Source organism: Psammomys obesus, unplaced genomic scaffold, assembly GCF_907164565.1.
Source record: "Psammomys obesus unplaced genomic scaffold, mPsaObe1.curated_primary_1811, whole genome shotgun sequence".
NCBI lineage: Eukaryota > Metazoa > Chordata > Mammalia > Rodentia > Muridae > Psammomys > Psammomys obesus.
In genome coordinates this window covers 25,846,982-25,862,413 of record NW_026595981.1, presented here as the reverse complement: position 1 = coordinate 25,862,413, position 15,432 = coordinate 25,846,982, and the positions used below count along the sequence as shown (strand labels likewise).

Genomic DNA, 15,432 nt, shown 5'->3' with positions numbered 1-15,432 from the left:
ATCAAAACAAGGAGGAGCCTAGAGATCCAGGAGGGGTTCTGAGGGGAGGGATTGGAGGAGAAGGCCAGCAAACCTAAAAAAACGTGGAGCGTGGTAATGGCAATGTTGCAGTATTGGTTTATACTGAGATCAGTGGAGCAGGCATCGTGGCACATGCCTGTCCTACCAGCATCAGGGGTCAGAGTCAGGAAGATCATGAGTTCAGGGTCAGACCGCGGTATGTAAGTTTGAGGCCAGCCTGGATTCGGTGCTGTGAACCTTTAAAGAAACTGATAAAACGCATCATACCAATGCTAAACGCTTCCTTGTGTGTGGATGCCCTCGGAAGCCATCTAGAATTACAGGCAGTTGCAAGCTGCCCCACGCGGGTGCTGGAAACTGAGCTCCGGTCCTCCGAACGAGTAATAAGCACTCCATCTTTCCAGGCCCCGGGGTATCTTTAGCTGCTTTTCCACCTTACCTCTCGATACATGTAGCAGGCTGGCTAGTTAGTCAGTGAGCCCCTGGGTATGCCCTGCTGCCCTGGCATCACAGGTGGATGCCATCACACTGAGTCATCTTCCCAGCCTTGTTCTCTTGTTGCTGTTTCCGTTACACGTGCGCACGCGCACACACACACACACATCCATACATATGTGTGCCTGCACACACATGAATAAAAGAAAAGGATGAGTGAGCACTTGTTCAAGAGGACCCAGGTTCAAATCCATATGGCCCTCACAACCATTTGTAATTCTAGTCCCGAGGGATCGAAGCCCTCCAAGGCAGCAGGCACACGGCTGGCACACAGACATAGATGCAGGCAAAGCACCTGTATACACACACACACACACACACACACACACACACACACACACACACACAAATTAAAAAAGAACACGAGAAAGAGAGGCAGAGGGGAAGGAGGGGAGAGTGTAGACATATACTCCTCTCACGAGTGAATGTTGCTTGCTCTGCTTTGCTGTCCACCTGCAGGAGCTTGGTTGCCTTATCCAGCAGAGAATGGGGGAAGGGGTGCAGAAGGAGGGGTGGCAGATAAGAAGAGACATTTTATTTCAGAACCGGATACAATAGCCTGTGCTCCACCATGACCCTTGTGGGCATGTTAGCTACGGGCCTTGGGTCATCTTTGCTGTGGTTGTGGCTCCTCTGGGTTCCTCAGCTCTCAGGGGACCGAGGAATAAAGGGACAAGGAAGCCAGACCTGACATCTCTCTAAAGTTAAGATGAGGTGCGAGGATCACACTTGTCCTGTTGGCTGGCGGACTATGCGCCAGGACATGGAGGACATGGAGGCTAGGGGGTGAGCCTTGCTCAGATTTCTGGGATGCCCAGGCCAAAGGAAGTTGTCAAGCCACAGCAGCCAGCACGCGAGAGTCCATCACATGGGGCTTTCTAAGGTGACCATGAGGGCATCCGACCATGGGCTTGAGTAGTCCCCGTTGCACTGGCTTCCTCTCCCTCAGACGTGACCAGATGCACCTAGAGATTGTCTGGGGGGCAGAGGGGCTGTCAGTTCATGGTGGGTGCCCTGTCTTGGGACAGCCCCAATCGCTGGGCTCGCAGAAGAAGTCCTCGGGGAGCTCACTCAGGAGTCCATCCAGGTCATCTGCAGATGGAGATGGACAGGAGGAAACTCAGTGACAAGCACAGGACCCCACAGGACTCAGATCTGAAGGCCCTACCCTTTGTGAGTCCCTGGACCTCAGTACAACCATGGCAGTGGGTTTGACACTGAGCTGATCTACCTTTCCTTGGCTCCCTACAAACACACGCAACACAAAAGGCAGGAGACAATCCCTGGGCCATGCTGGTAGGGACGGGAAACCCCTGTTCTTCATTAGTTTTTTCCCTTCCGGGACTTATGTAGTAGAGGACTGGTCCCCACGAGTTGTCCTCTGACCTCCACACGACATGGCATGCCTGCCTTTTCAATAGACAAAATGAAAGGAGAAAGCGTTCCTGACCAGAGCTGTCAGATGTGGTGCTTATGGGAAGCTGGAGAAGCCGCTGACCCTGGTAATGGTGACTGTTAGACTTTCTGCGTGCTTCTTCCACCTCAACAACCCTTTTCAAGGCAGCTCGGGGTGGTTGCTGTGGTCAAACCCACTTTACCGAGCAAATTTTACAGAGGTGCAGCGCCTTGCCCCAGCTGAGCACACGCAGGTTCTGCCTGCTGCCACGTAGAAAAATACCACTTCCAGGACGGGGTCAGGGGTCAGGGGGCTCCAGAAGGCAGACTGTAAACCACACCCAAGAGCCCAGCTTCGGGTCTGGCAAGAACACTGCCAAGAGGAAAAGGAGAAGGCAGACTGGGGAGCATTCAAAATTTAATTAAAGTGACTAGCACTGTATTCAGGGCAGGTGGGGCTGTTATTTGCTTACAGCAAGGAAAAAGTTGCCCAATGGGCTGGGCATGGCAGTGCTTGCCTTCAATGCCAGCACTTGGAGGTTAAGGCAAGAGGAGAACGGTGAGTTTGACGCCAGGTTGGGCTGCACAGTGAGTCCCAGGCTGGCTAGGACTACACAGAAGACTAGATCTAAAAAGCCAGAAGTTGCCTTGTGGGAGCCATGCTGAGACAGGCCAACTGGAGAAAAGCATCGGGGAGGAAAGGGAGGAGCGGGGTGAAGGATGGGCCCTCAGGAACGGCAGGGCTTGTGTTTTTGTCTTCAGCCCTATAGAGCGGCATGAGACATGCCTGTATTCCGCAGCCATCTCTCCTCACTCAGCTGTGACCACCAGCAGCTTCTGACAGCAGTGGGGTCAGCAACAGGCTCTGTCACAGGGAGAGAGTGCAGGATTCCAGGCAACACAAGACCCCCGCATAAATTCAGAGTCTCCTATGTAGGATCTAAACAAGCTCTGTGGATTATATACTTGTATACTGTGAATATGCTTGGTGTGAGATCCCTGCCCATAATCCTCTTGCCTCCAGGAAGGCAGGACTGAATTTCTGAAACTGAAAGCTGAGGAAGTGGCTGGCACTACGAGGGTTCCACCTGAGGCTGGCTCCACATGGGCCTCTCAGGTTTGCAGCCAGTCCCCCTGGCGGTACCGATATCTATGTGACTTGTTGGCTTTCCTTGGCGAGCCTTTGAGTGCAGGCAGGGTGGGAAATCTGCCTCCATGATCTGCTAATGAGGGCTGGAAATGGGAAGTGGGACAGATTGTGCCACATACCCAGGGGGTGGTGGGGTTCCCTCCTGCAGCTGAAGGAACTGCCAGTACATGGCGTGAGCTACGGACATACTTCATAAAAGATTGCTCTTACCAAGGCCCGCAGCCTTGCTGAGCAAGACGCCTCTGATTTCTGAAAAGCGCTGCGCCGGTCCACACAGTATAGCAGGAGGCTTAAGGTACAGCTACATGGAAGCACTGAGTGAGGCCGGAGGATGCTGAGGGGCTGTGGACCTCACCTGCCTCAGGGGGCTCCTCCTCAGGAGATGCTTCTGGGTTCTGTGATGTTCCGAGGCCCTGCGTGGGCTCTGCAGCCACCTCAGGCTGGAGGTTTCCACAGGAGCTTTCTAGATCCTGAGGACAGTGGATCTGGTTACCAGTGCCCAATGCCCCTGAAATCCCTCTACCCAGATGACCTCAAAGGGAGGCCTTGCACGACAAACACATGAGAAGGGAACAGGGCGGGGGCCAGAGTCACCCAGGCCAAGCTGAGAGAGAGGTCAAACACCAAACGTCCCGAACAGCAGATAAGTAAACCGGAACGTGCTTCTCAAGCTGATCTTTCTCAGTTCTATCAGTGTCTAATTCTGGGGGAGTCTGTATGACCACCACAGAGGGTAAAGAGGCCATTCACCAGTGTGTTGAGGAGTTAGCCTGAGATTGAAAATAAGCTGTTACGGGGCTGGAGAGTCAGCTTGGCATTTAAGAGCACATGCTGTTCTTCCAGAGGACCCGAGTTTGATTCCCAGCACACACGTGGTACTTCATTCACAACTATCTATGACTCCGATTCCAGGAGATCTGATGCCCCATTCTCACCTCTGTGGGCACCAGGTGCATACGAGGTGTGTGTAAACACAGGCGTGTACATAGATACACAGAACTAAAACACTCAGGTAAAATAAAATGAAACAAACAAACAAACAAACAAATCCTACATTAAAAAGAAAAAAAAAAAAAAAAAAAAAGAACTACAAAGTGAGTCCAGGACAGACAAGGCTACACAGAGAAATCCTGTGAAAGGAAGGAAAATGATAAAGAAAAATGAAGTTATAGAGGTGAGCGACTATGAAGGCATGTAAAAGGGTCCATGAAAAGGAGGGAAGATTAATAGAAAATCAGCAGTCAAACACTTGCCTATGGATGGTGCAAGAACAGGGAAAGGGACAGGGCTTGCCCCAGGTCCTAGTAAAAATTATTAGCAGAGCTGGGATAAGACCCAGGTGTCCTGCCCTCCTCCGAGCTAGGATCCTAAGGGTGGAGTCAGGAGGAGCCAGCTTAGCTCTGCCTCTGCAGACTGCTTGGAGCTACCTTCAGCTCCCACGGGCACCAAATGCTTGCCTTAGTTCCTACAGGAGGACGCTCCTAGCAGAAGCAGACGCCAGGAGGGAAGTCTCGGAGCAGGGGCCAGCTCACCTGACGGGTCATTTGTACTCCCCGTTCTCTGTGTTGCCACCTGGCACAGATGCGACCCTCTATCATTTTCTGCCATCCCCCCAGGGGGGCCCTCACCCTGGTTCTCAAGTGACTCCTAACTTCTCAGATGATCACGCCTGCCCTCAGCCATTCGGGGATCACCAGGAAGCCAGCTGCTCTTCTAGGTACTGTTACTCAAGCGGCTGGCAGGCGGCTGGCGCGGGGGCAGCAGAGACTCCTGTTCCCAAAGGCACCTCTTTACCTCAGGGAAACTGTCTCCTTTACACCTTTGCCTCCAGGGATGAGAAGAGGAAGAACTGAGAGAAGCCAGGCAGGACAGCTCTGCCCGTCACCACTTGTCCTGTCCCACTTACCTTGGGCAAGGGCTGAGGTGGCTTGAGGAAGTCCTCATCCCCAGAATCGAGACTGTAAATTTGGACCAGGTTGTTGGGTGTCACGTTGAGGTAGTGGTTTCTGAGTGAAGGAGAAAACACTCCAATCTGCAGTTAGGAAGGGAGTCAGTGTGTGGCAGGAGCATGGTGCTGGTGGGTGACCACTGGGCACCAGCTTTCTCTTTGCTTCCTGTCCTAGGCACCAAGGCTTCCTGTCCTTGGTACCACAGTGGAACCACTTACCCCCAGTACAACGCTCTGTTCCCATTTACCCATGAAGCACAGAGCAGCTCCAGGAAAGCAGGGCCCAGCTGCTCCCCGGCTAGCGATGGAGGGAAGGCAGGCAGCCAAGCAAGGACAAGCTGGGAGGGACCCCTACCTGCTTCAGCAGCAGCACCGAGCCAGGCTTCAGCTCACTCTGGTGTGTCTCCAGAAGCACCCTGTGTACCGTTCCAAGCATCTCTCCTGCAAAAGCCACAAGGCCTCTGCCTAAGGGCCATGGGCACGGCAAGGGTTCTGAGCCGTTGGCTGGGAAGCAGGCTGCTGGACCTCAATGGAGGTCATAAGACACTCTCAGGACCCACTCCTTACCTGTGGGGTCCTTAAAAACCACACTGGCGTCCATCGTGCTCCGAGTCAGTGACTTGATCATCACCGCCATGTTGGGGACCTTGTTCCTGGGGAGCTGCTTGAGGGCTGCCTGCTTACAAGGACAGGCACTCACTGAGCTAGCTGTGGCCTCATTGTCAATCCCTAGGGCAGCCAGGGGGTGGTAAGAGCCTTCCTTTGTGGCAGGCCAACGCAGCTGGAAGGGCTCACTCTGCTGTAGAGGCCAAAGCTGGCGGGCCTTTCTCTCTCTTAGGTTTCCTTCCTTTTGTATAGGTTTTTGTGGCTCACTGCATGAAGGCAGGCCCCAGGCAGGGACTGATTGTCCCGTGAGAGAGCGCTGGGAGCTCTCAGGGTGGCAGTGTGCCTCAGTCTGGTACCTGAAAGGGCAGGGGCAGGCCCACTGCTATGCTCAAAACTGTGGGTGGCACTGAAAACAGACAACCCAAGGGGCTTCAGGCTGCCCTCTGGGGACAGGACTGGGGTGAGAGGTAGCAGATGGCCTCCTCCAAAGGTGAAGCAGATGGCAGGGGCTCCGTTCTCAGGGCCCTTACCTTGCGCAGCACCATGACAATACTGTAGGTATGGAGAAAGCAGGTGGGGTCTCGCTCGTCCAGGCCTAGAGCAGATTTCATGGTGAGCCAGGGTCCTCGCCCAAAGTCTTCTTCCACTGATCCCTGGGAACTAGTAACAATCTGGTACCAGAGAGCAGAGGAGCCTGCATTAGTGAGTGGACTTGCCCTGGGAAAGATCCCGGACTGAAGCAGGGCAAGTGGGTGGGAGAGAAGTGGTGAATTCCCTGGGGTGGAGGCAATGGACGCCTCTCCATTACCACAGCGAACAGCACGTGGCAGGTGAGACCTGGCTGCATCTTTCACCAGGCAGTCAGAACAGAGGTTTTCCCCCCGCCTTTTTTTTTTTTTTTTTTTTTTTTTTTTTTTTTTTGTTCAATTAGGTCCTGACTTCAAATACAATGAAGCAAAAGACAATCCCTCCACTTACATTTTTAAAGATTTATTTATGTGTGTATGTGGGCCCGAGTGTATGAACGCACAGGGGTGCATGCAGATGCTCTCAAAGGCCAGAAGGGGGCGCTCAGTTGCCTGCAGCCGGAGTTACAGGCAGGTGCAAGGCACCTGTTGTGGGTGCTGGGAGCCAAACAAAGGTTTACTGCAAAAGCAACAAGGGCTCTTAACCCCGGAGTCATCTCTCAAGCCCCATGCATCTGTCTTAAAACTCTCTGGAAGGCTTAGGAGTGGGGGCTCTCCATATATATTTATAGTTCATAGGGCGTCATAGCCATTTTGAATCCTGTCATGTTTTGTTTGATGCCCCAGGTTTTAACCATTAGCTGCCTTATATCAACTGCGTTCACTCCAGGCAATCACTGCCAGGTTTGGATCTGAAGTGGATGGGCAGCCCTAGAGAGCTGCCGAAAAAAAGAAATAGGACGAGAATTAAAAAGCAAAGGCGGGCCTGAAGACAGAATAAGTCAATTAGAGTCCTGGGGCATGTGGGGTGTGGGGCTGGCCCCACCCACTGAAAGGGAACCTCCTGGAGGCAAGATGGGGGCACGCTCTTCCCAGCTCAGCTTCCAGAAACCCAAGAGGATTCTCGAGATACCATCTCATTAGACTTATTACACTCTCCTCCCTAGGGAAAAATGCAGCTCCTGGGCCCATCGCTCTCAGATGGAAGAGAAAGGCCGAGCCATGGCCTCACTCTATGTCTGTAAACTGCTGCCTCCCCCAACTGCCCTTTGGTGTGGGCCTAGCAGCATCAACTGAGGCAGGCAAGGATGCCCCTCACTTTCAAATGCCGCCCACGAGGCAAAGGTTTATACGGAAGACATTACCTCAGTCTGGAGTTTAGCCAGAGCACCGTGAGTCGGAGTCTGGGGTGCGGAAACCATGATCTCCTCCAGATTCTCCCCGCTGTGCTAAGAGGGGAGAGAAGGCGAGAGCAAGCTCAGCAGCTGTTATTTACAGGTACAGCGTCTTGTCTGGGTTACATAATGCGTTCAGGAAACTATTAGCGACAATTAGCACATATTACACTGCCTCTAACGCGGTCTCAAGAGCCTCATTGGTAGTTAAAAAAAGACACTTTGGGGATCAGTTTGGGAATGTAAGGAAACTGGAGCTGGCCCAGGAGCAAGGCCCGGTGTCGCCTGAAGGGGGCAGTGACCCAAATAGAGGAGGTTCTGTGATGAGTTAACTGTGCAGCTCTCCCTGAGGCTCCTCTCAGAGAAGGGCAGACCACCCCCAGGCTTCTCTGGAAAGGCCAGGAAGAGCAAGTAACAGCAGCGATTGTGTCAAACCCCTCACCAGAAGAGAAGGCACCTGCTTTGACCAGACCACAGCCTCAGTGCCAATCACCTGGGATCTAACTCTGAACTATTTTAAGGGGCCTCATCCCTCCACCACCAGCTAGACTCCGAGGCCGGTTTCACTTCCAACTCTGTTTTCTCCTGTCTGCCCCCAGGGCCAGCCTGATGCAGTGAAGTGTTCTGTGATGGCTAAAAGCACCTCATCTTGAGCCTCTGTCTTCTCCTTGCTGGACCAACCCCCATGCAGGGTTCCTGAGCTCTCCTTTATCCTTCTAGTCATCTACCCAAAGCCACCGAGCAAGGCCAACGCAGAGCCCATGTGTCCCCAGGAACCAGGGAAAGACCCCTCCTCACACTGCACCCCATGAACATAATCGCTCATCACTCGCCCCCACCCACTTCTTCCTCTGGGCTAATATGAGTGAGAAAATATTCCTGTCTAGGGCTAGCAAACAACAGACGCTTAATAAGCACACAGAAACTAGGAAGTTGTGTCTCTAAGCACCATGTCACAGAAGGCTTCTCAAGCACTGCCCAATTTTTATTTATTTATTTATTTTTAAGGGAAGGTTTACTTCGCTACTGACAGGGCCCTCAAGAACCTGAGGCAGCCAGTCACACTGTGTGCGCATCAGGAAGCAGGGCGCTCCCCCTTTACATTCAGTCCAGGAGCCCTGCCCGGTGCTGAATGGTACCTCCCACAATAACTAATGGTGGGCCTTCCCACCTCAGTGAAATCTCATCTAGGGAATCCCTTCCCTCCACTGGTGCTGGGGTTGGAACTCAGAGCCTCCGCTCTGCTAGGGAAGAGTTCTACATCTGAGCCCCCCTCTTCTCCCCATCCCACTTCTGACTTCTGCAGCTTTGAAAACCTTTTGCCTGTGTGCGCATGGGTACGGGCATGTGTGTGCGCAGGCACACCTGTGGAGGCCGGAGGACAGCCTCAGGCGTTGGCCTCCTTGGGAGGCCTGAGGCATGGCTTACCTTGCTTTATACTTTTTAGATTTATTTTATTTATTTACTTATTTATTTATTTTATTGTATGGCTGTTTTTACTGCATATATGTGTGAGCCTGGAGTTTGCAGGCCAGAAAAGGGTGTCGGCTCCCTGGGACTGGAGTTACAGATGATTGTGAACCACCATGTGGAGGATGGGAATTGAACCCAGGTCCTCTGTAAGAGCAACAAGTGCTTTTAGCCGCTGAGTTATCTCTCCAGCCCCTACTCATTTTTTTGGGGGGGGGGGGGTGAAGAGGTAGAGTGTTTTGAGACAGGGTTTCTCTGTGTAGCCTTGGCTGTCCTGGACTTGCTTTGTAGCCCAGGCTACTCGCAGAGATTTGGCTGTCTCTGCCTCCCTGAGTGCTGGGATGACAGGCACGCGCCACCACGCCTGGCTCCCTACTCTGTTTTTTTTGAGACAGGGTCTTCCACTCACTGTCTTCTTAGGCTGGTTGGTCAGTGAATCCGAGGAATCTTTTCACCAGAGTTAGGATCACAAGCTCAGGTGCCCGAGCCATCTCTCCAGACCTTGCAAATCCTTTCTCACCACTTCCTGGCTGTCTCCTGGCAGCAAAGATACTATAAGCTTGAACTACTGTTTCTTTCCCTGGGTCCTAATGTCCTGGAAAACAGGTCACTCACCTGGTGAGGGAGGAGTCCTGCTGGGCCAGGGAAGCGGCGGGTTTTAGCTCGACTGTGGGGGCGAGGGGGCCGCTGTGGTGTCCGGCTGGTAGCAGTGACTAGCTGGACCAGGTGGTTGGTGACTATAGGTGTCTGAAGAGCTGGCTGAGGAAATGGGGCTGAAGTCCTTCTGGGGGTGCTGACAGGAGATTCTATGGGAGAGACTGGGGCTCGGGATGGCAAGGGCCCCTGACGGAATGCTGTGGAGCTGCAGTGGGGACGTTGAGGTCCAGGAAAACGGGGTTTGCCACTTGACCAAGCTTTGGGAGACCGAAATGGCTGAGCAGACAAATGGTTCTGCGGGCTGTTCTGAACGGTCCTTCCAGCTGCTCGGGGAGGCTGAGGTGCAGTGACAGGGGAGTCTCTTTGATGGGAAGTGGAAACTGCTGAGGCAGCCGGGACAGGAAGGCTGCCTGCGGCTCTAGGTCTCAAGGAAGGCCATGGATTCCTGCAGTGGACAATGGACTCCTTCTGAAAAGATCCGCTCAGATCAGCTATTCGGGCCTTTTTCGCCAACACTGGATCCTCACGGTACCGAGCAGGCAGGATTTGGGTGGCTCCGGTACGGACTCGGGGTTCTAGCTCCAGGCCGGCTCCCTCCAGCTCCATGCTTGCCAGGGCCTTGTCAAACTCATCTTGATCAGGTGCTTCAAAGCCACCAATGCCCTGCTCAGGGCTCTCAAAGATAAATCCAGAGTGTGCTGATGAGGCTTGGAGTCCGGATGACCCCTGTGGTACTTTTTCAGTCAGTGTCGCTCTCTGCCAACCGCCCTCACTGCTGGCAGAAACTGAGACAGGTCTTAGGGACACTGGTTGCACACAAGGTGGATCCCTGACGGTCTGGGGCATGCTGGGAGGTGGGAGACACAGTCCTGGGACTGACCTGCTCGAAAAAGCAGGGTATGATGGCAATGGTCCCGAGGACTGTGCCTGCATAGTCTCCTGTGGCCTGGAAGAGACGAGTCTGGGGCACCCAGCATTCCCAGGCAATACACTAGCAACGTGGTTCTCTGCATTCTCCAAAGCAGATAAGAAATCCTACAAAGAAACAAAGAAAATGGGCCTTTGCATCAGGGTTTTATTTGTTTGTTTTTGAGACAGTATCTCACATAGCCCAGACTGGCCTTGCTGAACTTGCTATGTGACTGAGGATGACCTTGAACCCCTGACCCCTCTGTCTCCATCTCCCAAGTGTTGGGATTGCAGGCCAGTGCCACCATATTTGGCAGGGTCTCTGCATCTGGAAATTTAAAACTGCTTCAAAAAAAAAAATTAACGGAATAAAAATAAAAACAAAAACTTCTACTTTTGCTGTTTAAGCACACAGTACGTATGTGTACGGATACACACTCATACAAGAGACCAAGACATGAGAGGCCAGGATAGCATGTCTCACTACTCACAATCTACCTATAGCCAGTGGGGCACCAGGTTTCTGTCAGACTCATTCTTTTTTATTGAGGTTGTTTTTCAAGACAGGGTTTCTCCGTGTAACCTTGGCTGTCCTGGACTCATTTTGTAGATCAGGCTGGCCTCAAACTCACAGAGATCTGCCTGCCCCTGCCTCTGCCAAGCCCGGCTTGTCAGAAGCATTCTAAGGCTATATTTTCAGGTAGTTACTCTTTTTTCAGGAGTAGGAGGAGGCTTACTGGGAAAGCAACAGGAAACTCATTCCAGAGCACCAAGAAGCCAAAGGCAGACGGCAGGGTCAGGGTCACATACCCATCTGAAGGAGACTGGAGGTCATTTCAGTCAGGACTGTGGGGAGCGACCCCGCTGGCCATGCAGCCTGTCCCTACTACACTCCCTACCTGCAACCGTGCACACCCACACCCACAGTCTTCTGTGAGGCAGAGAGCCCAGGCAGCCCCCCTGGATCCAGGCAAACAGAGAGATGTTAAAGATAGCTTCTCAGGCAAGTTAAATTAGGTATGGAGTGCATCTGGGAAAGCAAGGTGAGAACGACACCTTCAAGAGCAGACCCGTTCTGAGTCAGAACTGCTGATTAAGTGACGAGAGGGGACTAGCCACCCCCAGCACCCGCCACGGCTCTGGACTGTCCGAAAGGTTCTTCCTGCTCTAGATGTTTATCGAGAGTCCCACACTCCAGCAATACCTAGGGCCACAATGATGATGATGATCAGAATGGCAGGACCCTGGTCACCTTGCAGCTTGATGGTGCCCTTTCCTCCCAGAGAGCAGACACTTAGCTGTAACATCCTCTGTCTTGGGAAGCAGGAAAGAGACAGGCGGGCCATTTTCAATTTTCAAGGGCCAGTGTGTATAGTCAGAGTCATTCCTGTAATTCCATCATTACCCCGGCAGCTCTACTGTCTGTCACCTGCTAAGACCCAAGAGGGCCACTTCTGTAGTTCTTTCCAGGTATAATCCCAGCAATGAAGACTGAGGGTATGAGGGTCAGGAGTTGAGTGTCATCCTCAGCCACACAGCAATTTTGGGGTCAGCCCAAGCTGAGAGACAGTGTCTCATTAAAAACAAAACTGAATCTCTGTGAGTTTGAGGCTAGCCTGCTCTACAAAGTGAATTCTGGGACAGCCAGGGCTGATATACAGAGAATCTGTCTTGAAAAAAAACAAAAAACAAAAAACAAAAAAAAACTGAAAATAAAAGATAAGAACAAGAACAAAACCCAAAGAAAACAGAAAAAGTTGGTCTGTGAACACAAAGATCCAGTTGCTATATGACAAACAAGAGACACTCCCTAGGTATCAGGTGCCACTCAGGCATTTTACTAGACTTCTCCGAGAAGTTTTATAATGGCCCTATGACTAGGCACAGAATCTGTACCCTATGGATGCTGAATCTGAGACTTGCTGAGGCTGGAGAGATGGCTCAGTGGTTAAGAGCACTAAATTACTCTTCCAGAGGACCTGAGTTCGGATCCCAGCACTCATGTCCAGGCATTCACAACTATCTGTTACTCCAGCTCCAGGGGATCTCATGCCTCTGGCTTCCATGGGCTTCCACATGAACATGTAGTGCACACACAGAGACACACAAATACATACATAAAATAAAATAAAATAAAAAGAGAAGAACCTGAGACTTGAACTGATCAACAAATAGGGCTAGAACCTACTTGGGCCCCTATCCTGTATCAGTTGTTTAGGAGAGGAACTGGGAAGCAAAAAGTGGCTCCTATTGCATGCGGTGGTGTGAGCTTTTAATCCCAGCATGCACTCAGGAAGCAGAGGCAGGCAAATCAAGGTAGAAATGCCCAGTGTCCTAGATGAAACTATATCCGTTGGTTCTGAACAAGAAGACAGAGTCACCAGTCTGGTAGTCTCTGTAGCCAGGCGTGGTGTCACATGCTCATAATTCCAGCACTCCAGAGGTTGAGGCAGGATGGTTTCAAATTCGAGTTGAGCCTTTACTACACAGAGAGAGACCCTGTTTCAAAACAAACGAACAAACAAACAAACAGCAACAACAAACCCAGGCATCAGTAACACCTCTTCTGGAAGGGCCTGGGATATGGATCAATGTCAATGCTTTGATCACTAGCAGCGTGAAAGAAAAGACAAGGCCCCTGTTGGAAATGGTATAGAAAGGCCAAGAACGAAGGGCTTTGCCCTGGTTCACATGGCCAGTAAGTGACCTATTGAAATTCCCCTGCCAGAAATTCTCATTTAATTGGTGTGGGGCAATGCTTACACAGGGGTGATTCCAAAATGCTTTGCGTCTCATTTCATTTCTTATCTTCTGAGAAGGAAGAGAAGAATACGTGAAGCACAACAGTGCCCTTCAGAGTAGACAAGAGAAAGTGGGAGGCCGGGAAACAGAGCAGTCTGCCGTGGTTCACATGCCTGTTGGTGCCCTCAGGTCTCAGGCCAGCCAGCTAACTGTGTTGTCTCCTCCCAGATTCTGGCTCTCCATAAAAATCTCCTCCCACCTCAGGTATGCTATTATAAAAGTGAATGAACTCACCCTCAAAACAGCTCCCTAATTTAAAAACACGTAGGGAGCTAATTTGTGTGTGTGCGCGCGTGTGTATGTGTGTGTGTGTGTGCGCGCGCGCGTTTAAATTGAGACAAACTCTGTCTTCTGGAATAGCTCTGAATTCTGTGCAGTAGAGGATGATCCTTTTGCCTCCACCTAGCAAGTGCAGAGATTACAGGCAAACCCCACATACCTGGTTTTATTCAGCGCTTGGGGATTGAGGTCAGGGACCTGTAGCCACTTGCTCTCATTCCCAGCCTTTTTGTTTGTTTTGTGTGAGACAGGGTCTCTCTACACAGCCCTGGCTCTCCTGGAACTCACTATGTAGACCAGGCTGACCTTGAACTCAGAAAGATCTGCCTGATGGGACTGCTCCATATATGTTCTGAACTTGGGTGTTTCCATCTTAGGGCATCTTTTGCCACCTCTGATCACCAACATTTCCCTACCTCATCTTCAAACTCTTCTTCTACGGCAAACAGCTTCTGAAAACTGCAAGTCTGAAAAAGAAAACAAAAAGAGTCACTGCAAGAACATTCTGTATTCACTGTCTCCCCCCCCCCCCCAGCTCTAACAAGATTATCTCAAGTATGCTGTTTTTCTAGTTTGTGTTTGGCTAGTACTGGAGGAAAAAGAAGAGATCTGACTTAGCTAAAGATTTAAAAATATAATCATCTGGGCCAGAAAAATGATAATATATATAATATCATATATTTATTATTATTAATATTTATATATTAATATAATATAATATATTTATTATTAATAATGTATTATATATATTATCATCTGTCCGAATTATTCCTAGAAAGGGGATGGGGGAAAAGGGTGTCAAGTAATCCAAGCTAGTCTCAAACCCATTATGTTGATGAAGATAATTTTTGACTCATAAAAAAAATTAATTTAGTCAGGGCGGGGGCCACCATTGTTATCTGTGTGTTGGTCAGATGACAACTTGAGGGAGTCAGTTCCTTCCACCATGTGGATCCTGGGGATCCAGCTTCTCTGGCTCAGGCACCACCTCAGCCCCTGACCTTGAACTCTTGATCCTTTCACTTTCCAAGATATGGGCTTACTTGCCTGCACCACCTCTAGAAGTCAGGCCTGAGTATTTTGCAACATTCTCAAAGGTTTGTCCAACCCAAGAAACTATCATTAATCCTGGCCTGGAGCCCTCTCTTCTGGGAATCAAGGCGGTGGTTTCTTTCTACAGAAGTCCAAAACCCAAAAGCTAAGTTCCCAAGAGGGTGGTTTCTTCAGCAGATTTAGATGAGTGCCATGCGCACAGCCAGGGGTTTGGCGGAGAGGGGAAATGGGGGGTAGGGGGTGGCGAGGCCTGTTTCAAAGAGAGGGGTGGGGGAGGAGAGAGTTGAAGGGTCACGAGGGTTGGGGGAGGTGATCCCAATAGGCAGTGATGTTTGGGGACAGAGGGATTGATGATTACTTCTCCAAAGGGTAGGAAAGTAATTAGAAGGCAGTGTCCGTAGGTCTGTCTCTCGGTCGGGGGAGGCTCCTTGCACAAGGCCTCCTGACTGGAGCCCAGGTCTGCAGACTGCACCCAGCCCGTCCCAGACAGACCCCAAACTAACTGATTCAGAGAGCACGGAGCCCAGACCTGGAGTCCGGCTTCCCCGCAGCTGGGACCCCTCGCCGCCCCCTCCCCCAGGGCGGCGTGGAGGCGGCATTACCATGACGACGGCCGCGGGTGGCGTGTCCCGGCCGCGTCAGACTCAAGCTCCAGCTCGTCCCAGATGTAAGCGGGGCACCGTGGCCGACCGTACCCGCGGAGCGGGGTCGAGAGAAGCGTCTTTAAGACTGCAGCGGAAGCTGAGAAAGGGTTGCCGAGAGCCTAAGGGTGTGGGTCCCGGGCGG

At 51.5% G+C, this 15,432-nt stretch overlaps 1 protein-coding gene across 1 annotated transcript; it reads right to left on the bottom strand.

Moving 5' to 3' along the window:
• Positions 1–1,036: 1,036 nt before the first annotated feature.
• Positions 1,037–15,394, bottom strand: Hrob (homologous recombination factor with OB-fold). Its single transcript, XM_055620281.1, has 10 exons — positions 15,249–15,394; positions 14,010–14,060; positions 9,562–10,638; positions 7,447–7,530; positions 6,146–6,286; positions 5,577–5,685; positions 5,365–5,450; positions 4,968–5,093; positions 3,417–3,531; positions 1,037–1,608 (listed from the first exon to the last, which is right to left on the bottom strand). Exons 1-10 carry the CDS (start codon positions 15,249–15,251, stop codon positions 1,517–1,519), a joined length of 1,884 nt encoding a protein of 627 aa, XP_055476256.1. The 5' UTR covers positions 15,252–15,394; the 3' UTR covers positions 1,037–1,516.
• Positions 15,395–15,432: the final 38 nt, after the last annotated feature.